Source organism: Emydura macquarii, unplaced genomic scaffold, assembly GCF_026122565.2.
Source record: "Emydura macquarii macquarii isolate MOO-44397 ecotype Brisbane River unplaced genomic scaffold, CSIRO-AGI_Emac_v2 contig_1451, whole genome shotgun sequence".
Classification (NCBI taxonomy): domain Eukaryota; kingdom Metazoa; phylum Chordata; order Testudines; family Chelidae; genus Emydura; species Emydura macquarii.
The window spans coordinates 15,544,153-15,566,004 of NW_027131588.1; the positions used below are offsets into that span (position 1 = coordinate 15,544,153).

General features: G+C 41.3%; 1 protein-coding gene across 4 annotated transcripts in view; it reads right to left on the reverse strand.

Annotated features, from left to right (window-relative positions):
* Positions 1–21,852, reverse strand: part of PTBP3 (polypyrimidine tract binding protein 3) — a 97,535-nt gene that overhangs the window by 60,665 nt on the left and 15,018 nt on the right. Inside the window, exon 2 of one of the 4 annotated variants that reach the window (XM_067553224.1) lies at positions 19,817–19,908. The exons of 2 other annotated variants lie outside the window; for them this stretch is intronic. Coding sequence is in view for 1 of the 2 variants with exons in the window: in XM_067553222.1 (XP_067409323.1) it covers positions 449–451 (3 nt within the window). In the remaining variant the exon portion in view is untranslated. Of the gene's footprint in view, positions 1–448; positions 467–19,816; positions 19,909–21,852 lie in introns of those variants that run through there. One more of the 4 variants, XM_067553222.1, reaches the window with a different exon arrangement.

Below are 21,852 nucleotides of genomic sequence, written 5' to 3' on the forward strand. Positions count from 1 at the left end.
CCAATTGATCGATCAGAAAATAAGGTTCTTGTTCCAGAATCAAACTACAAAGGACCCTCAGGATATATGACAAGAACACTCATGCTGAGAACAAAATGCAGCCTCAGGGACTTTTGACAAATGAAAAAGTAATCAACCAGAATAAAAAAGGAAACGGACTGTTCTAGAGATACATGTGGTATCATTTACCATAAGATTTCCTAGATTAACACACTCACACGGGAGAACCTAATGGTAGGAGACAAAGGACCTGTCCTGCCAGCCAAGCATGGACTACCCCAATGAAGGAAAATTGACTGATTTGTTGATTGATTGATTTGATTGAATTGAATTGACTGATTGACGGATAAGTGTGTGCGTGCATTTTCCCTTAAAATGTTTAAATTTAAAGACTTCCTCAAGTTAACATGACACAGGTACAGATTTTTCACCCGACAGCCATACTCACCATGGCTGGAGCTGGAAAGCAGTGCTATGCTGAGGCGCTCCAAAACTGAAGTGCCAACAAGCATTTCTTATTGAAAGTTATTATGGGAATAAGGAAACAGAGTTCTGAAGCGTCTTTCCTTTTCCATTGTTACTATACATTTAATGATACATTTGTCCATTTTTATCAGCAGCTGCTGCCACTGCAGCTATAAGGAGTGCCCTCTCCACACCTGTAGAACCTGTAGACCCTGAGGAAGAGGAGGAGAAAGAAGAGGACTAGTGAGGACACATTCCAGGTGTGACCAAGCTGTGGCTCACAAGCAGCTCTTTTACAGTTAAAGTGTGGCTTGCAGAGCCCACTATGCCCCACTCCCCACCCCCCACCTACCAGAGTGGGGTGGAGGGCTTGGAGCTTCTCCCCTGCAGCATGGTGATGGGATTCTGTCAGGCGGGGAGAATAAGTCTGGCCACCCCTGACATATTTAGTGAGATCCTATAAGCCAGTGAACAAGGCCTGGAAGGCCAACATGGCAGATGGCATCAAGAAGGAAAGAGGACAGGAGAAAGGCCCATGAGTACCAGCAAGAAAAGGGGAGAGATATGCACCAGGACATAATGGGTCTTCTCAGGCAACACACCCAAATGCTGAAGACTTTGGTTGACCTAGAGGTACAAAAATCCCAGACTTCTGACTCTTTGCAGTCCTTAAGAGAACTCCAGAGCAGCAGCTCTCTACACCCTCCAGCATACAGGCTGCATCACAGGCTGCATCCTTACTCCATCACTTTTTAAAGAACCTCCAGTTACAGTAAGCAACCCCCATTTCTTCTTCAAATGATGGTCCCTATATGTATTCCACAAATGGGTGGACTGGCAAGCAGTGTTCAGACTGCAAGAGGATGCAAGGAAGCTGGTAGGAGAGATACTTGTAGTACTACCATTCCTATGGCTGCATCTGCAATTGCTGCTTGGACTAGAGCATAGTGTGTTGCGAACATGTGGACAGAACTCCAACTTGCTGTCCTGCAGATGTCCTGCAGCAGAATAGCCCATACAGATGCTGCAGAGGCAGCTTATCTTTGTGTGGAATGAGCTGTAATACACCCAGGAGGAGAATTTTTGCTATTTGTAGCATTCAAAGATGCATCCCAAAACCCATTTAGAAATCCCTTGAGAGGATATGAGTTGTGAACATCCGGGAAACACATTGCCTGTATTATGATGTGGTTTCTGATACACCAATTTTAAACTGACTGCTTTCAGGCAAAGGGGATGAGAGCTCACTCCTTTTGTTTACATACACCACCATGGTGATATTGGCCAACATGACCTGTATATGGAGCAAGCATATGAGGGGAAGGAAAGCCTTGAATGCAAGGCAGACCATGCTCAGTTCCAATAAATTTGTATGTAGTCTGGCCTATTGCAGAGTCCAGATACCCTGAGCAGCATGATACGCCACATGAGCTCCCCATTCTGTAAGGGAGGCATCTGTCAAAATGGTGTCCCTTGGTATGGGAGGGCTGAAAAGTCCCCACCATGACTGAGTTTGACCAATAAGCAAAAGAGGTGAGCACTCTGGGGAGAGTTGATGTAGTCCCTGTTTAGCCAGCAAGTTGAGTGAAGCCAAACTTGCAGACAATGCAAGTGGAGTCTGGCGAACGCCATCATACAGGTGCTTTGCAGACATGTGGCTTAACAGCGAAACACAACAGTGATCTGTAGTTCGTGGTTTGCAGGTGATGTGGGAAATCATGTCACAACACAAAAATCAGTCTGCGGAGAAAAATGCTCTCACAGAGACTGAGTTCAGCTGTGTTCCTATAAAGCGTACTGTCCTTATGGGTGACAAAAATGGACTTTTCTTCATGTATACAAACTCCTAAGGTAGCAAAAAGTTGCTGAAGAGAATCTGTTGCTGACTTGACTTCCCATGTAGATAGCCCTACCAGGAGCCAGTCATCCAGATACAGGAACGCCGTATGACCTGGTGCTTCATTCTGGGCTGCTGCTATAGAGAAAGCTTCCATGAATATCCAGGGTGCTGTAACAAGCCCAAAGAGGAGGACCCAAAACCAGTAGTGTTCCTATCCAACCATGAAACACAGGAACTTTTTGTGAGACGGATGAATATCCACATAGAGATATGCACCCTTCATGTCAAGAGCTGCAAATTACATCCCCATCCTGAAAGGAGGGGATTATTGATACCAGAGTAATTAATCTGAATTTCAGCTTTCAGATAAAGATGTTGAGTTCCCAAAGATCCAGGATGGGTCTCCATCCTCTGTCTTTTTTCAGGTAATCAGAAATATGGGGAGGAAAACCCTCTCCCCTGGTACTGAAGTGGAATGTGCTCTATCGTCCTACCGATGTAAAAGGGATTCCACTTCTTGCTGAAGCCTCAATTGGTGGGAGTGGTCCCTGAAGAGGGATCAGGAAGGGAGTTTGTGAGGAGGGAAGGAGAAAAACCTCTATGGAGCATCCTGATGGATTATCTCCAAGCCCAACTGTCCATAGTGATCTTGTTCAAGCTGTGGACAGAGAGTAAGATGGCCCCCCAAAGGTGACAGGAGAAGAAGTGGATGGCATCAGTGGAAGCAGGATGCCAAAAAATGGCCCTTGCCCTGCTACTGGGAGTGAATGGAGGCTGTGGCAGTAGAGGGAGCTGAGAAACGGACCCTCTGAATCCTTTGGCTTTTGCACAGAGGCTCAGGTGGACACTGGTAACAGGAAACATGTGGAGGGGATGGTCTTGGTCTGATGTTTCCTCCTGAGGGCTGGAGTGTAAATTCCCAAGGACCGCAGAGTAGATTGAGTCCTTTACTAAAGGAGCAAAGGAGAACAATTCTGATTCAGGTAATGAGGCAGTAAGGAGGAACTAGAGAGGCGTTGACCTACACTGCCTTTTATGCCCTCGGTTGGGAGCAGAAGGGGAGCAATTGTGCATGTGCAGGTCAACAGACACTGCTTTGAAGAATTTCCGGACTTGTGCTCATGGCGCACATGCATACCCATGTGCAGCATACACACAGGGAACATCACTTGAAGAACCGCCACAGTTTTACATACAAAATTAATTATGCTCATCACTTTGTACTGTATCACTGAATGCCTAACACAGAATGAGATCTGAAGTACTTAGTGTAGAAATCTTCCCTTATCTTCAGAAATCTACATATCCAGTGGCCCCAAATCAGGCTTCCTTTGAGACAATATTTCTCCCTACAACATCCAGAACAAGAACATTTTGGAGAAGGTATTTTATGCCAAATAATATTTCAGCCAAAAAATATTTAAGAAAGGCATAGTTTCCAACAAGTGTGGTCCCAAATCTTAAAAAATAAATTGGTCACTCAAGAACTTGCATATCAAGAATGCTGAGCAGTCTCTTATTTGCAAGGCTACAATTATATTCAGAGTAACTGTAAATTAGAATAAAGTCCATTATCCCACAGCAATGGCTCTTGTCCCAGGGGGCTAAGCCCGGCTCCCCACGCCAAGTGTTCTGACCTGGTGCACTCAGTTGCAGATCCACTCAGGTTTGATGCATCTATCCCTTCGTAGATGGAGACAGATGTTAAAAATATAACCATAACCCACGCAATGCTGTTTTAATGATCCTGAAAACAGCTTGAAATGGAAACTACGAAATCTTCTTGGTGAGGTTGACCCAAACATACATCTAGTACAGTGGTTCTTAACCTTTCCAAACTACTGTACCCCTGAAGCCTGAGTCCCACCCCCACGGGGCTGAGGCATGTAACTTAGTTTCATGGCGCCCCTGTGGCTCCAGGCAATTGCCTTTCTTGCCACCCCCAATACCAGCTCTGCACTTGCGACCCCTCTAAACCCCCAGGTTGAGAAACACTGATCTAGTATTTCTCACTATCCTAAACTGCTTGCCACAGTTCCCCAAGTGTTTGCTATGCAACTGCCAAAGCTTCCAGCTTTCCCATATAACTTCCACAATGCAGGTATGCATTGTTAGTATAAAAATTTGCAACGTATCAAAAGCTGAAGGTATGAGGACAAAGTAAAATACATTGTTTAATATAAAAATAAACAGAAGACTATATATAGACAGTATATTTTCACATATAAAATTAAATAACATTTTTACAAGAAATTAAATAAAGCTGCCACAGAATTACGGGTCTGCCATACTAGGGCGTCACTGACCCGAGAGATCTAACTGTAGTATTTAAATCCAGCTTTCTGCAGACAATACAGGCCCTTGTAAATACTTGTATGTTTTGTTGAAGTGTTATCCTATTTAATAATTATTTATAGCAATATTAAATCAGATATCCATAGTCAGAGTAACTGTACACTATGACAACTATTTTTTCTTTTAGCCAGCAGTAAAAAAAACTATCAATCGCTGTATTAATTAGATTAACTAAATGTATACTTGTGTAGACCTGCCCTTAAGCTACATCGGGGCAGCTGCATCAATGCAGCTGCGCCACTGGAGTGTGTCTGGTGAAGATGCTCTGAGCCGACAATAAAGAGCTCTCCCGCTGACTTAACCCCACCTCCATGAGAGGGGGTAGCTATGTTGGCAGGAGAAACTTTCCCGCCAATGTAGCTACACCAAAGTAAATATGTAGTGTAGACCAAGCCTAAGAAAAAACACCCCAAAGCCCTACTAACACCTTAATTCTGAAAATGGAGAACTACTGGAAAAATGTAGTCTGGTAACATGGTCTAATAAATTCATGTTGGTAATAGATCTGAATAAGAACCTTCTTTGGATCTAAACTATGGGGAATAATTGTGCTGAATAAGGTTGCATCAGAGAGAACATATCTAATAAATCTTTTCCCTAGAAAAATCAAGGTATAAGCAAGACAATTAAACAGATCCTCAAGAAAATCCTATTTATAAAACAGATTTTAGTGACAGTGATCAAAATGTAATCCTAGAAAGAAGAAAGTTAAACAAGCACCCAGAACTTTCCAGCACCAAACAAACCTTACAGCAATTCAGCTGTAAAGAGCCTGTCACTCTCTCAAAGGAAAAATCAAGCTGAGAAAAACATTAAAAGAACCTAATGGTGAATACAACCCTTTGTGCCAGATTTCCTACAGTTAAAAGATAGCAGGCATATTGAGGAGTTTCTACATATGCAAAGAGAGGAGACCCTCCTGCTTTACACTATAACACATTGAAAATGAATATGATGCCCATAACAGAATTACAGAAGTTGCAATGAAACAAATTGTATGTTAAGTGCCTGAAACATGAGTGATAAATAGAGGACAGACTCAACTTACTGGAACAAGCAGTACAAAAAAACCAGAACTGCCCCATTGCAAAAGGGTTGAACTTCCTCAAATATCAAAAGTAGCTGTTTGTCAATAGCAGTTCTGGGAACAAACTTTCTGTTCCATGATGATATTGGGATCAAGCCAAGTACCAACCTTTATATAAACATGACCAAGCAATGGAACTCGAGGAACAGATAAAAGGAAAATAAAATAGTACAAAATAGATATACACAATAAAATTCTTTCAACAATGCCAGCATATAATATCCTTTAGGAATAGACTGCAAATTCCTCCATTACTGAGCCATCTACAATATTTGAGAGAAGAAACTAGACATCTAAAAGCTATATAGATAAACAGGATGTAATAGCTTTTAAAAATGGAAACCACGAGTCTGTTCTCTCAGGGCTAACATTCTTCAGCAGTTAAAAAACACAGAAAATATAGTAACAATTTTGCTTTGGATAGTGAGTGTAATAAAAGGTGGCCCAGTTTTGAGGAAGGAAAGTTCCCTCTTTTTATAAAGTGTCTTTTTCCCCTATCTAAATTTTGGATCACTTTTCTACAAGCTTTTTATCCAAAAACCTAAGAACTACTGTACCAAAAAGTGCATTGTTTACAATTTTTCCATTCAAGGAATACTGAAGACATTATTAAAGATTCACAAAACAAACTAAGTAATTCTGAGAATTTCATTCCGAGAAACAAGGAGGGGAGCAGAGTAGAGGGTGACAAGTCAGAGTTTGTTAGCACAATTCTCTTCTGTGAAACAACTAACACTAAATACCTGTTACCCTTACTCTTTCTTCCAGTAAGCACATCTACAAATGTAGAGATGCAAACCCTATTTCTGTAAGGGAGCATTATACACACAATAGAGAAAGAAGCCATTTAGATCAAAATGAAAAAAACCTTCAAAAAGGCTGGAGGTAAAACTGACAGACAAGATGAATCCATAAAAGTCTGGCATTGTAGATAAACAAAATTAACCTCACACAAAGAAGGCTGTCATGTCAATATGCCACCAAACCACCCAAATGAATTGGAGGCAAGCATCATAAACAAGCAAAGAAAACACACAGTGGCTTAACAGGTTGATCAGCAATCTCCCTAGAAACACGCCTGTTGGTTTAACACAGAGCAGCTGTTCTGTAAGATGGTTTTGCTCATTGGCTCAGCTCACATGCAGCCAGCTCTATTGTCTCATGTATCAATTATTGAAGCTCTCTGCTAGATCAGTAACAAGATACTGTAGGCCTAACAAAAGCCACACAACATTGTAATTAAAGAGACAGTGAAAAGGGAAGGGATTTTTATATTGAACGAGGAATTTTTTTAAAATTTAGCATGTATGCAAGAATTAGAAACAAATGGAATGGACAAGCTTAAAAAACTCTCAGCCATATTACATCAGACATTTAAAATACTGTCTTTCTTCAATTTAATGAAAAGATGCTGTTGAAAGAATACTTTTACATGAATTACAGCATCTTTTCATTCTCATTCAGGAAAAAAAAGGAATGAGATGTTCTAAAAAATAAAGCCTCTTTAAATCCAAAAGTACCTTACATTTATTTTGTAATTGTAGAATTTCATACTGAAGCAAGAAATATCAACTGATAGGGGCTCTAAAAAATCAGCATCAGTATAAAATCTAGTCAATTTCAATGGGTACAAAGTAATTTTAGCTATTACCCTAACTCAGTCAGTTTATTTGGTTTTACCATTTTTAAATTATAGTGATATATTCCCATCTATTTCTATATAAAAGCCTCAGAAAAATGAATAAGGGAAATTGACTATCTGCAGAGTCAAGGCTCAAGGAAAAACAAAATAGCAAAACATTTTCCCACGATTGTTGCAACTAAAATAGTATTAGGTGTAACTTGTAACAGTAAATAGTTAAAAGTTCAGACAGAAGTGAATTTCCCCCCCCTAAATTAACTACATATAACTTAAAAGGGATAATCGTATAGCCCAAGGGCAATTTTTACAATGCTGTGACCATGAGTGATTAAGTCTGATATTAGCGGAAGACTGATGGGAGTCTCCACCAAGAGGTCAAAAAACATCGTATACTAGTGTTGGCGAGGCCAAGCTGGAGCTACCAGGATTATGGAGGACTCTTCTTTCCTCATCTTCAGCAGGATCTTGCAGACTAGCAGGATTGGCGGAAACACACTGAACAAGTGACCTGTCCAAAGAATGAGAAATATGTCCGTGATAGATCCCAGACTGTGGCTTTGGAATGAGCAAAACCCTGTGTATTTCCTGTTGGATTTCATCACAAATAAGTCTATGTAGGAATCCTCCACCTCCAGAAGATGTCGCTCACCACATCCAGATTGAGAGACCATGGTGTAGAGGGACTCGTCCATCTTCTAACTGAAGATGCATGATTCATCGAAGGGGAGGTCCTCAATAGTATGCTGGACCGCCCTAGGGAACGCTGATGTGTAGGCATGACTCCTGCACATGACGATGGCAGCAGCCATAGCTCTAGAAGATGTATCAGAGCCACTGACTGCATATAGGAGAGCAATCCTAGCTATCAGTTCGCCTTTGTCTTCTGAAGCTTGAAAATGAGCTCTGTTCTGATGCAGAAGGCTGTCAGTGAATTCCATAAACTTAGCGTAGTTCAGGAAATCATTTAGTCATTAGCACCTGGTAACTGGCTATCCTGACCTGAAGGCCATGTGAGTAGACCTTTCTCCCCCAACAGATTCAGGTGTTTATCCTCTATCAGTAAGAACAGATGTGGAATATTCTGTCTAGCCCTTTCAGAAGCAGCATGGACCACCAGTGAATTGGGAGCAAGGTGAGAAAACAGAAATTCTGCTCCTTCAACTGGTATGTAATAGCATTTCTCTACCATTTTAGGCAAGGGTTTGCCAGACTGTCCTAGGTTGCTCCAATATAGTTTATTAACTGGGAGAGCTATTCTGTTGGGTCCAGATGCATGGAGGATGTCTAAACATTTGTACTGGGAGTCATGGATCTTCCCAAGAGGAATCTGAAGCTCTCCAGTAATTCTGCAGAGAAAGTACTGGAACTGTCTGAAGTCATGAGGGTGGTGGGGGATGAAGGAGACATAGGAGTCACTGCTTCATCCAGGGATGATGCCAACAGTCTTGCTGGTTCCAGTGGAACGGCCGGATCCCGAGATTAATGTTCCTCTTCCTCCTCAGGCGGGTGAAGGGGAGCAGATCTGAATGTCCCCTTACAGGGGCAGATTGGATCAACTCTGCAGGGGGTACTGGTCCCAAAGCCTCCAAAATGGCTAGTAAGAGGGGTCAATAGGTGGTCACAGGAGCCACCATGGAATGCAGTACCACTGGCTCCGAGATAGCGGAGGCAGAAGTTGCTTCCAAAACAGTATGGGTTTTTTAGGTGGTGACAGACACATGGGGTAGGGGAAGAAAAGGTTCATCAGGCAGTTCAGAATCTCCTGATGAAGAGAAGGCTGATTCCAGTTCCGATGGTGGTACCGTCAGTGTTGTTGACAGGGAGATGTATTCTGCTTATGGGATAGGTGATAAACTCCTTCCAGCGGTCAATTCCCTCAGGGGCGATATCTCCCTGAAGATGGAGTGGCCCAATGGAAGAGGGGATTTTGGATCTGGGAGAGTGAAAATGTCCTGTGGAGCAGCAATGGATTCAGATCTCCCCAGTGTGAGAGGGGTTTTGCTTGTTCAAGTCACTGGAGCGAGTGATGGTAGTACCTGAAGCTGACAGTGATTGGACTTTGTCAGCACTGACGGATCCCAGATTTTTGGTGAAGCTGGGGATTACAGTACTGACAAAATATGATCAAGTACCGATGAAGCCTAATATTACAGGCTTTCTTGTGGTACTTCTGGGACTTAGTACATTCTAAGTGCTCATGGGCCAAACTGAGGGGCTTGCTCACAGATGACTCTGACTTCTCTAAAGTGGATTTAGAGGAAGACAGTCTCATGCTTATGAGTGTGCTTGCTGGCATCCTGACAAGAAGTCCCCTAATTGAACTCCTAAGGGGAGGAGGGTGGGTAGTAGAGCACCCACAGGTGGACACATCTTGAAGAACATCAGTTACTGTACTAGGTGAGTAACCATTCCTTCTCCTTCGAGCGATGTCCCTGTGGGTGCTCCACTTTAGGTGACTATGTAGCAGTGACCATCAATTGGTGGAGGGACTTTGGCGTACGGAAAGGCCTACTGTGGCTGATCTATTACGTAATGTCTGGTGAACGTGTATAGATACATTCTTTTATCAACTTGGATAGCCTTTGGTTGGATATGGCCTTGCCCTTTGTATGTTCAGCCAATGAAATAAACAGTTTATTCTATTTCCTGCATGTTTTTGTTCTTTCTAGGTAGAAAGATAAAGCCCATCTGACATCCAGCATGTGGAGTGCGGCTTCCTGTGGATTCACATGAGGTTTAGGTTAGAAGGTAGGTAAATGAATGGTTTGGTTAATATGGAAATCCGAGACAATCTTTGTCAGAAACTTTGGATGGGGTCTAAGTGTGACCGTATCTTTATGAAATATCATGTATGCAGGGATTTGCCATGAGTGCACTGATCTCCCTTACACGGCTGGCTGATGTGATAGCAACCAAGAATGAGACTCTCATGGACATACACAATAAGCATGTTGCTAGCGGTTCAAACGGTGCTCTCGTAATAGCCCTTAATACCAAATTTAAGTCCTATGGTGTTATTGGTGCATGTATAACATGGAATACTCTCTGTAACCCTACTAAGAACCATTTTAACCATGTGGTGAGTGAAGACCGTAGCTTGATTGATATGGTCATGGGATACTGAAATTGCTGCCAGGTGAACCTTTAAAGAACTAATTGATAACCGTGATTTTTTTAGTTCTAGGATGTAGTCTAGGATGATCGGTACAGATGAGGATGTCGCCCTGATCTGTCTTTCTGTATATCAGGAATCAAATCGATGACATTTTTGAAGGTAAGACTTTTTACCTGTAGATTTTCTACTATTTAACAGTATCCGCCTAACATGTTTGGAGCATTCCAACTCCTCTGGTAGGAACCAGTTAGGAACCATGCTGTTAAGTGTCATTTGTATATTTCTGGGCGATAACGTTGACCGTCGTCTTGTGAGAGGAGATCTTCCCTGGCGGGAAGTGTGATCAGTCTGTGTGCTGATAGACTTAGTAGATCTGAGAACCATGTCTGCCTGGGCTATGCTGGCGCTATTATGATGACTTTTGCTTTGTCGGTCTCAATTTTGTGGACAGTCCTGGGTATGTTGGGATGGGTGGGAAAGCATAGAGAGTCCCTTGCTCCAGTTGAGCAAGAATGAATTGCCCATGGATCCTGCTCCTAGTCCTGCCTTTGAATCGGTGGCATTTTCGATTTTGTTTTCTGGCAAACAGGTCAATTATGGGAAGACCCCACTGTTGAAAAATATTGTATAGGACCTCTTTGTTCATCTGCCATTCATGATTCTGTGCGAAGTGCCTGCTTAGGCTGTGTGCAATAATGTTGTGTCTTCCTGGTAGGTATGACGCTGTGTGTTGTACGCACCAGTTCCATAGTCTTATTGATTCGGTTCATACGTAGCATGATCTTGCTCCTCCCTGGTGATTGATATAGAACATGCTTGACATATTGTCTGTCATTATTCTTACTAATTTGTTTCTTATGAAGGGTAGAAAGTGTCAGCAAGCACTACAGACTTCCCTGAGCTCTAGCACATTTATGTGAAGAGTGGTTTCTGTTTTTGACCACCTGCCTTGTATCGTGTGGTGGTGTAAGTGTGCTCCCCAGCCTGTAAGGGAGGTATCCATCGTAATCATAAGTTTTGGTTGAGGCTGTGCAAATTGAATTCCAGACATGTTGCTTTCATGTGTCCACCATCATAAGGAGTCTTTGGTGTTCTTTGGCACTGTCAGCTGTTTGTTGAAGCCGTGTTTGTTTGATCTGTAAACCGTTGCTAGCCATGACAAAGGCTTGCATATGTATCATGGCATGTTAGACCACAAATGTTGTGGCTGCCATGTGCCCCAAAAGCTGTAGAGCAAGATGTGCTGTTGTTCTTGGGATGCCCCTCACTCTTGATATTAGGTCTATGATGGCCTGAAACCTGGGCCTCAGTAATGATGCTCTGGCTGTTACTGAATTGAGCTGTGCCCCAATAAACTCTAGTTCTTGTGTTGGGGTCAAAATGGACTTTTCAGTATTTATCCTCAGTCCTAACTGGTGGAATAATGTTATGGTTTGTGCAGTGGCATGTCTCACTGAAGTTTCGCTGGCTGCCCTTATTAAAAAGTCATCCAGATATGGGAAGATTGTAATGCCTTGTCTAACCCTTGGTGCCATAGAAAGGCCAAGCAGCAGCACCTTTTATTGGTAGTGGCTGCCTGACACCATAAGTCTTAGGAAGCATCTGTGTGCAGGGTGGAACGTAACATGAAAATAAGCATTTTGGAGGTTGAGGGCTGAGAACCAGTCCCCACACTGCAGTGTTGGTATTGCAGATAGTGTGTGACCATCTTGAATTTCTGTTGCCTCACGAATTTACTTAGTGCTCTCAGATCTCGAATGGGTCTCCATCCTCTCTTCTTTTTCTGTACTACAAAATAGTGGAAATAAAATCCCTTGCTTCTGTGTTGAGGCAGGATATGTTCTATGGCCCCTATTTGTAGTAGGTGGTTTATTTCTTGGCCCAAAACTTGCACGTGAGTTGAGTCCCTGAAGAGGGACGGGGAAGGGCTGTGGCTGGCAGGGATGGATATAAATGGGATAGTGTATCCCGAGTTGATCTGTTACCCATTTGTCCATTGTAATAACTGACCAATTTAGATGGAATTGTCTGAGGCGAAACGTTGTCGCCGACGTTTCTGCACCATTTGTTATTGTTGGTCGCACAACAGTTTTGTATATCCTCCCTTTCAGTTTAACTGGTATTTTCCTATCGCAAAGCACACCTCTACATTTTTCCAGTTGTTCCATGCTGATTGTACTCATTGCTTTATTTCTGCACCCATACCACCATCCTCTTGTACCACAGATCCAAGGTACTTGAAGCTTTCTACCTGTTTGATTTTTCCTCCTTTAATTTTCACTGGTGCCTCCCATTCCCTATGAGTTCCACTTAATTTACAGTTCAGCAGTTGGGTCTTTGTTCTGCTGATCCTCATTCCTCTGTCCTCTAGTACTTTTCTCCAAAGTTCTAGGTTGTCCTCCATGTTTTCTTCTGAACCTCCACACAGCACAATGTCATCAGCGAAAAGCATAGTCCACGAGGGATCCTCTCTCACACCCTCGGTAACCACATCCATTACTATCAGAAATAGGAATGGACTCAAGGCAGATCCTTGGTGCAGTCCCACTTTTACCTCAAAGTTCTTCCCTCTTCCTGCTGAGCATCTTACCGAAGTCTTGGTTTCAGAGTACATATCTTGGATCAATCTGATGTGCAAGAAAGCGAGGGGTTCCTGAGAAGTACATCTCCACACTTCCTCTCTTGGCACCTGGGTCATAGGCCTTGTAGTGCTTTTTGAAAAGCATACAGAACCTAAAGAACTTTACTGCTTCTATTTTAGCAACCTCATGAGAAGGAAGACTACTGAGAGTCAAGCCTGAACCACAAGGGCTTTATGTCCAATCCTAAAAATAATCTGATTTAAATGGTACGAAGTGTTTCTTGGCATAGATTTACATACAAAACAGGAGACAAGAACTCAAACACTATAACATTCATTTGATGTTACTGTATGTCTGGCTTCCATGTGGATCACAGCGGGATCAACATTATTTTTTCCTAACATACTTTCCTCAAGAATATCCACACAAACCAAAAATGCAAATACATCGAAGGATGTAACGGTGAACTGGTAGTTATATCAAATTATCCAACACCAGAGAGGGCAAGAAGGTGGAGAGGAGGATGAGCTGCTATTCTGACTAATTTCACAGGATCTTAGGCATCTACTCACTCTAAGACTACTGGATTACTCTGAAATAGATGAGGATTCATATAATACTTAAAACGAACATGAAACATTTTCATAATTACAACATCCATTACAATAAACCTCTACTGTAGTTACCTAGCAAAATAGGTCTTGATATTTCAATTTAAAAAATTGTAGGGAAAAATATATTTAAGGGATGCTCACCTAATTAGCCAGTAGGATTTGAAAAATACCACCACACACAACTTAATCAAAAGCAATATATTTGATCTGGCATACAATGTCCTATTCATAAAGTCAGAAAAGCAAAAATATTTAAGACTGGCTGGGTTTTATTTCTCTAGATTAAGGAAATAAAAAGCAATTAAAGAGAGACATCCATTGATAACCACAAATGCCTGAAACCTATGTACCTATTAGTTACAATAATATCTAGTTCTCACATAGCACTTTTCTTCAGTAAATCTCAGAATACTTTACAAAGGAGGTCAGTATCATTAGTCCCATTTTTACATTGTGAAAAACAGGCATAGAGCTGTAAAGTGATTCACTCAATGTCACCAAAGACAGGAACACAAACAGATCTATTGGAAAAAAAAAGTTATCAGCTTTACTTTATGCATCTGACATCACTTAGTGTATAGTCGCTTTTCTTGTTTTCCCTGAAGCAGCTTCTTCCCTGCTGGACAGTTAGATCCTTTTACCCATTCAGAAGAGTGGGTTTCTTTGATTCAGGGCATACTATTAGAAAGATTCCATATAAATTAATTGTTGAAGTCACTTAGTTTTTAAAAATCCAAGTTAACAATGCCACTTTACATTCAGGGTAGTAGTCACCAACTACTGTAAGAGAAAACTGAAGGGATCTTCCCGAAGAGACCTGTTTCATGATTAAATTTTAATCTTCCCCATTCTGAAAAGAGATTTTCATTTAATACACAAATGTTATGTATTATTTTATGATATAGAGAAGGGGCAATTAGACATATACCAGTTCTGAATAAGCAAGTAGTTAAAGAACAGGGTAATGGTAATTTCTCCTGCTGATTGAATATTTTACCATCACAGTCTCTGAGTAGCAGTATCTTAGCAACCAACGAAATAAGAGTAAGGCCATATCTATATACTGACTTTGGTTGAAGCAAGTTACATCAGAGTACACCATCAAAGTTTGTATGTTGCTCGGGCACATGCATACTTGGCTCCTTGCACTGGAACTGGAGGAGTGCCTCTGTCAATGCAAGTGCTCCACGAGTAGGTAACCTAGTGTGCCACGCACGGCTGTCCAGTGCAATGACTTTTGAGACATTTTCACAGTGTGTTGTGGAGTAGAAATGACTTGTGCAGCGACGTCTAGCTCCTAGAGATCAAATTCCCAGCATGCAATTTTATCCCACAATGCCATCTATATTCCATAATTTTCTCGTTTTTTAAATCCCACAAACCAGCGTGGCACATTTTGGTCTCTACTGTGTCTGACGGAAGCATAAATCCCACAGACCTCCGTGCTAGTCCGATGAAAGTTGCAAATACAGAACCTGAGTCTTCTGTACTAGCAGACCCACAGAAAGACAGTTGACATTAGGATTTCTTTGAGGACAGTTTGCTAAGAGACATAGTGAAAAAACAATTCAAGGTTGTTGGTGGCATTCATGAAGCAGTAGCAGTTGGAGTGTGTCTTCTGAGCCCAGGGAAATGAGCACTGACTGGTGGGATCGCATCATAATGCAACTTTGGAAGGATTCAGTGGCTGGAGAACTTTTGTATATAAAAAGCCACATTCCTGGATCTTGCCCCAGCCCTCCAGCATAGGGACACCAGAATGAGAGCATCACTGACAGTAGAAAAATCACATTCCGGAAGCCTGCAACACCAGAATGTTGCCGATCAATGGGAAATCACTTTGGAGTTGGAAAACCCACAATGGAAGCCGGTGTCATGCAAGTGTGTAGGACCACTAACTGGACTGCTACCCAGGACTGTGACTCTCAGCAATGTGCAGGAAACAGTGCATAGATTTGTAGCGATGGGTTCATAAACTGTGGCGCGGTAATTCAGGGCACGCATATTCTTATCCTGGCACAAGCCCACCTTGCCACAGATTACATCCACAGAAAGGGCTACCATTCTACAGTTGAGAAGTGCTGGTGGATCATTGGGGATGCTTCGCCAATATTAATGTTGGCTACTCAAGGAAAGTGCATGATGCCCATGTCTTTAAGAACACAGGACTCCTCAAAAAGCTGCAACAAGGGACATTCTTTCCCAACCAGCAGATTACTATTGGATATACTGAAGTGTCAACAGTGATTCTGGGGGGACCCAGCCTATCCCTTACTCTCCTCGTTCATGAAGCCATACACTGGTGACTTACACAGCACCATGGAAAGTGCCCACTACTGGCTCAGCAAGTGCAGAATTATTGGTCAATGTACTTTTGGTAGACTGAAGGGATGCTACTAGTGTTTATTCACTAGATTAGATCTCAATGAGAAAAATATCCTAGTGGTTATAGCTGCCTGCTGTATCCTACACATCATCTAGAAGACAAAGGGAGGAAAACTGCTGCTATGATGCAGGGAAGAAGGGGAGCAGCTGTCTGCTATGAAGAGCCAGACACAAAGGCCCAATGTAGAGTTAGGAAAGGAGGGAGGCTTTGAAAAAGCTCTTAATATTCAGTGCTCCATGCTTAATAATAGTGTTCCGTGCTTCCTGCCATGTCTCTTCCTGCTGCACCCCAACCTTCATTCTCTGTGCTGTTCACAGCAGCGGTCTCCATTTCAGGTTCCTCCACGGTATTCAGGGTGATCTGTGGGGCCCTCATAGGGCCTTTACCAAGTACGACATACAGCCCTTTGTAAAAGCTGCAGTCATCTGGCTCAACACCAGATTGACTGTTGGTGCTTCTGGCTTTATGGTACGCCTGGCAAAGTTCCTTTTCTTTTACATGGCACAGCTGCTGATACTTTTTATATGCCTTTGCTTGCATCCCCACACTATCTGCACATAGATGTCCATGGTTGTACAGCTGGTCTACAGCTGCACTTGCCCAGCCTCTTCTCTCCACAGGCCCAGGAGATCCAATACCTCCTGTATACTCCAGGCAGGAGTTCGTCAAATGCAAGGAGCCAGCATGGACATTTGGGCAGCTATACATACAAGGGCTAGCTCCTAAGTGTGGAACAGGCATTTCAAAAAACACACAGTGGGACTGAAAGGGAAGACTGGCTTCTAGTCTCTGTGACCCTTGTAGGGTGAGGTTTACAACTGCGACCAGGATAGTCATTGTCACAGAGAATGGAGCATTTTGGAACAGCTGCTAGAATCAACACAGGTCACTATACATGTATTGCATTGACCTTAGTAGGTCAACCATGGCTCCACACCATTCATGGAGATAGTTTTAGCGTGTTGCTGTAACAGAGCGCTTATGTTGACCAGAGATAAATTTGAATGTGAACACATGCACAAACAAGTTGATGCCTAACGACCTACGTAGGCCTAACTTTGTAATGTATGTTGGAGGCCTAGCTTGGCCTGAGTTGCTTGACCACTGTTTGAGGCCTAGCCTCAACAGCCTGACTGCTTTCACAGTTGGTAGAGACCAGGAGAATGCTGAGTAACCTTGTGATATCCGAATTTCTGCACACCACAGTAGATAGGAAATAGTATGGGTTTTGCACAACACAACAAATATAGTTTGTTAGTTTACAGTTGCATATAGATAAAGATGAATAAGGACAAAAGTTTATACATTTTACACTAAGGTGCATTCTTTCCTACCGCTCTCCCACTATCAGACATTGTTTTGCTCCAATTATCATTGTGAGAACATAAATATGTAGTTATTATAGCTAATGAAGTATAGAGATTGAAGGACATGGGAAAGTCACCCAAGATAAGTGAATGAAAGGATGCTATGTACAAAAGAGTATAAAAGGCCACCACTCAGACAAGAAAGCACGCTTCATCGCCAACTGATTCTGCAGGAGATGCTGGTGGCCTGATCCCCTGACAGGGCTCCTGAAGCAAGCCGTTCCTGTATACAGCCTCTTGAGTGAGCATACAGCTCTTTGGGTCTAGTGAATCTGATATGTTTTAGTTAATTCAATACAAAACCAAAAATTAACTAACTGAGAAATCCTTGTACATTAAATCTTACAGCTCTGCAAATCTGGCGCACCATACCTCACTGGTAACTTCACACTGATCATAGAGAATGCCCCATAACAAGGCCTAAGTTAGAAACTATATTCTTATTTATAACAAACTTGTAAGGGCTCCCCCAGCTTGCTTCTCTGGTATTACAGTGTGCACAACAAAATCACTTTGCAATATATTTATATAAGTTATCCAGCTCATGCTTCTGTTAAAACGTATCAGCATACTGCCTCCTTTTACGTTTGGGGTCCCCAAGAAAGAATATGGAAAAAAACAGGTTGTTGACTCGAAAGCTGGTAATTTTTTAAGAGTGCTTTTCCTCATTCAGTGACAATATAGTAATCTGATGATAACTCCATTGCAAGAGTTGCTTCTTTAAAAGTGTGAGTATATGCAATCTTGTTGATTAAACAATCAAAGATGCTTTGTAACATTTCAAATATGTACCATCTCTACCAGTTGCTGGGTAGGTCAATGGGTATTGTAAAGGAAAACCAGCTTCCAATAAGCTTTAATACTAGTTTGATTGTCTGAAAGATTCAATATTTTTTAAAGTTTAAATAAAAGCTATTTCACAATTTAATCCACTGGGCCAGACTCAAAATACGCAATTCAGTAAAACTATTTTTATATATTATTTGCAGTTTTAAATATGTTGAGATGTATTGTTATGTACAAAGAAAGCACATATCACGCTTCTTTAGCTTTTCTTAAAAGTGCCTGGTTGAAACTGGTTAAAACACCCCAGAGTGCCAACCACAAGTTAATAGCTAGTTGATTCTGTGGCATGAACACAAATGGAGAGCACTAAGGATGACTGATGTGGGCCGCACAAGGCAGGGGAAGCACATGATGATAGTGTTTTTGCTTCATTTTGTATGTTTGATACAACCAACTCTACAAGTTTTCATTTAATGCACATTCATCGTTACATTCTTTACTGAAAAAGCTTTATTTTGTTCAAATTTTCCAACTACAAAAATGTTATTAATAGTTCTATAACCACCCACTTGTTTAATATTGTCAATTTTGCATTTACAAATGCAAATGCAATTACAAATTTGCATGATAGAACACTTACAAGTGAGACAAAGGTTCAACGAGTTGCACTATGCCTTCTGTTCACGGATGAAATGTACTAAGTTGTAACAGATAAAAAACATGCTGTTTAATATAGCAATCAAAATTTCTTTTACAAACCAAACCAAGAAAAGAAATGTGGAAGTGGGAAAAATTAAAACTAACTTGTATGATCAGTTGATGTCATTTGCACTAAAAACTTGCATTTATTTGCAAGTCTGATTTTTTTACCTCTGAAAAATCAGTGACAAATTGATTATATGAAAAGGTTAATAGGGACACAATTTCTAACTCAAAGAAATTCAAGTTTTCTGTAACGAACACCTATGCAATGTACAGAATGATCCTGTGACAAAGTGCGGCTCTTTCTTCCTGTATTCTTGTACAAATGGCTCTAATATCACCAGTTTGTAGACACCAACAGGTAGTTTATTTGTGATGTGTAGTTTGTGTTATCTCAATCACCACCCCCTTTACAGTCCCATGCAGCAACTCCATTTATAGTGATATACAAACATCATCCATCCCCTTTTACCAGAGGAAAAAGCTCTCTCCACACAGATTTACTTTCATCCTGTCTAGCCACTCCTATGCTTATTGCCCCTTTTGCACTCCCTTCCAGTGCACCTTTCTACTCTTTCAGTTAATGGGTTAACTAGCTTGTTGGTTTGCCCTGCTCACTCTGAACTAGTAATTAGCCCCATCATCCCGCAATCAGATTCTTCTCCAGAAACTAACTGGATTTATAGTGAGCGGATTGCTGGTTCTCAGCACTGTCACAGATCCTTCCATGTATCACTACGTACTGTATTTTTGACAAAGTTTCAATACAATTTAAGATGACATGTTTATAAGTTATATCATTCTAATATAGATCAAGCTCAAGTGTGATCCTACTCCCCAAAAACTTGTGTTCATACAATTTAATAGATTCTTACACATTAATTTTAAATACACTTTTGCTTCTGAAGTCACCAAATCTCAGAATTTTAACCTTTTCAGTTGAGTAAGGAAAATAGTTTCTCTGAATCTGCAATGACAGTAAGAATAATAAAATGAACTCAATTAGCTGAAAGTATTGAAAAACTGCTGTTATATATACCTTTAAGAGAGCAAAATCTCATTTGATGGTTCAATAGATGGCAAATTGTGATACTGCCTATTACTAGCCCTAACTTATACACTACTATCTGCTCTATTGCAGAGAAACATATTAAACAATTATGACAGTGTTAAAACAAAAGACATGACAACTAATTGTGTGGATCACGCTGACCTTTGTCACTTTTTTTGGTAATATTTGACATTCCATATTGACCTGCTACACACACTTAAGATGTAACATTTCTGGAAATGAACAGAAAATATTTATACTGTGGAAGGAAAAGCCATGCAAAATGCTATTCTGTATAATGAGCTGTTCAAAACTCTACTACTAATTAGATGCAAACCAGCCATTAAAAAAAAAATTCACATCCATCTATGACAAATACAATGCTGTCTGATACAAGTGGAATCATCTCCATCAGCTTCTACAGAATCTCAAATTTCACTTAAAGAAACAATCAAGTTTCAAGCCTTTATTGTTGCAAAGAAAACTTTTTAAAAATGCGTACCAGGTATAACTGGTGCTGATCTGCCAGGAAGTGGGAATTGCTGATTGTTTTTGTAGTTAGTAAGAGAAAGAGCTGTTGCTTGGACTCTAGACTTCTCAACTGAACAGCAAGGCACATGGATGAGCAGCTGTAATGAGCCTTTCCCTGCACTCCCAAATTCCCCAGGATCCTAATTCCTTTATATTTTCCCTCTTCTAGGCCAGGGCTGTTCTAGCCTCATTTTTCTGCTAGCTGAGATTATTAAGTCTCAGAATCTATTCCTCTGCTCTGTTGTCTTGCAGCATTTATCCCACAGCTGACCCTAGTCTCTAATGCCCTATGCCTCTGGAGGCAAATTTAAAATACTCAGACTATTTATACACCACCACTTATGTCGGTATAACTTATGTCATTCAGGGATGTGAATAAGCCACCCCCAAGGAACATAAGTTACACTGACCTAAATGTTGGTGCTGACAGAGCTATGTCATAGCTACCGCCATTTGTTGGGGGAGGATTAATTAAAATCGACGGGAGAGCTCTCTTCTGTCAGCTTACAGCGGCTACACGAGAGAGCATGCGGCTGCGCTGCTATAAGCTCTCTAATGTAGCCATAGCCTTAGTTCCTTATTTCCCCATCCAGGGAAAGCTCAAAAATCCCAAAAGTTCCAGTGGCCTTCTCCATAAGTGGGCAGAGAATTAAGCAGAACCCTCAGTCCCTGTAGAGAGTGCAGAGTGTGATTCTGCAAATGGAGCATTCAAGAAGCTAGGTCAAACACTTGGCAATAGGGGAACAGATGGTAAGTAAGCTACTGTGGCTCTGAAATGTTTCTGCTGAGATGCAATGGATTTGGTGGGAAAGGGAAGAGAAATGATGTGTCGGAAAATAAAGGTTAGTAAATGGAAGGGATCTCCATGTCAACAATACAAACGGCGCTCGTCAGAGTGTGACTGACTTGATCAGAGTGAAGAAGGTAAGAAATGGAGATGTAGCATGTGCATCTTGATGAATGTTTGCTCACTTAACATATGCATTATTTTATAGAGTAGGGACTGTTGTTCACATATGCAAGGAAAGGTAAATTAAAAAAAGCTTCACCTTTACTTTTTTTGCCCAAGCTGATTAAGCTCCCGACAGTTTTGCAATACGGGTGGAAATAGTATATGATTTTTTTTTAAAGGGAAAAAAACTAGGTATTTCTTACATTTTATTATGGTGAACCAAAAACTCACTTCATTTATTTGGTTGTCTTTGGTCCCAAAAACTGTGGAATGACCTACTTTCTCCCCACGTAAACTAAAGCTTTTGTGGATACTCTGCAAATTTCTAATTGTTTCCCTGTCCCCGAAGCTGGCTCTTTCCCAGTAAAGTCATGTAA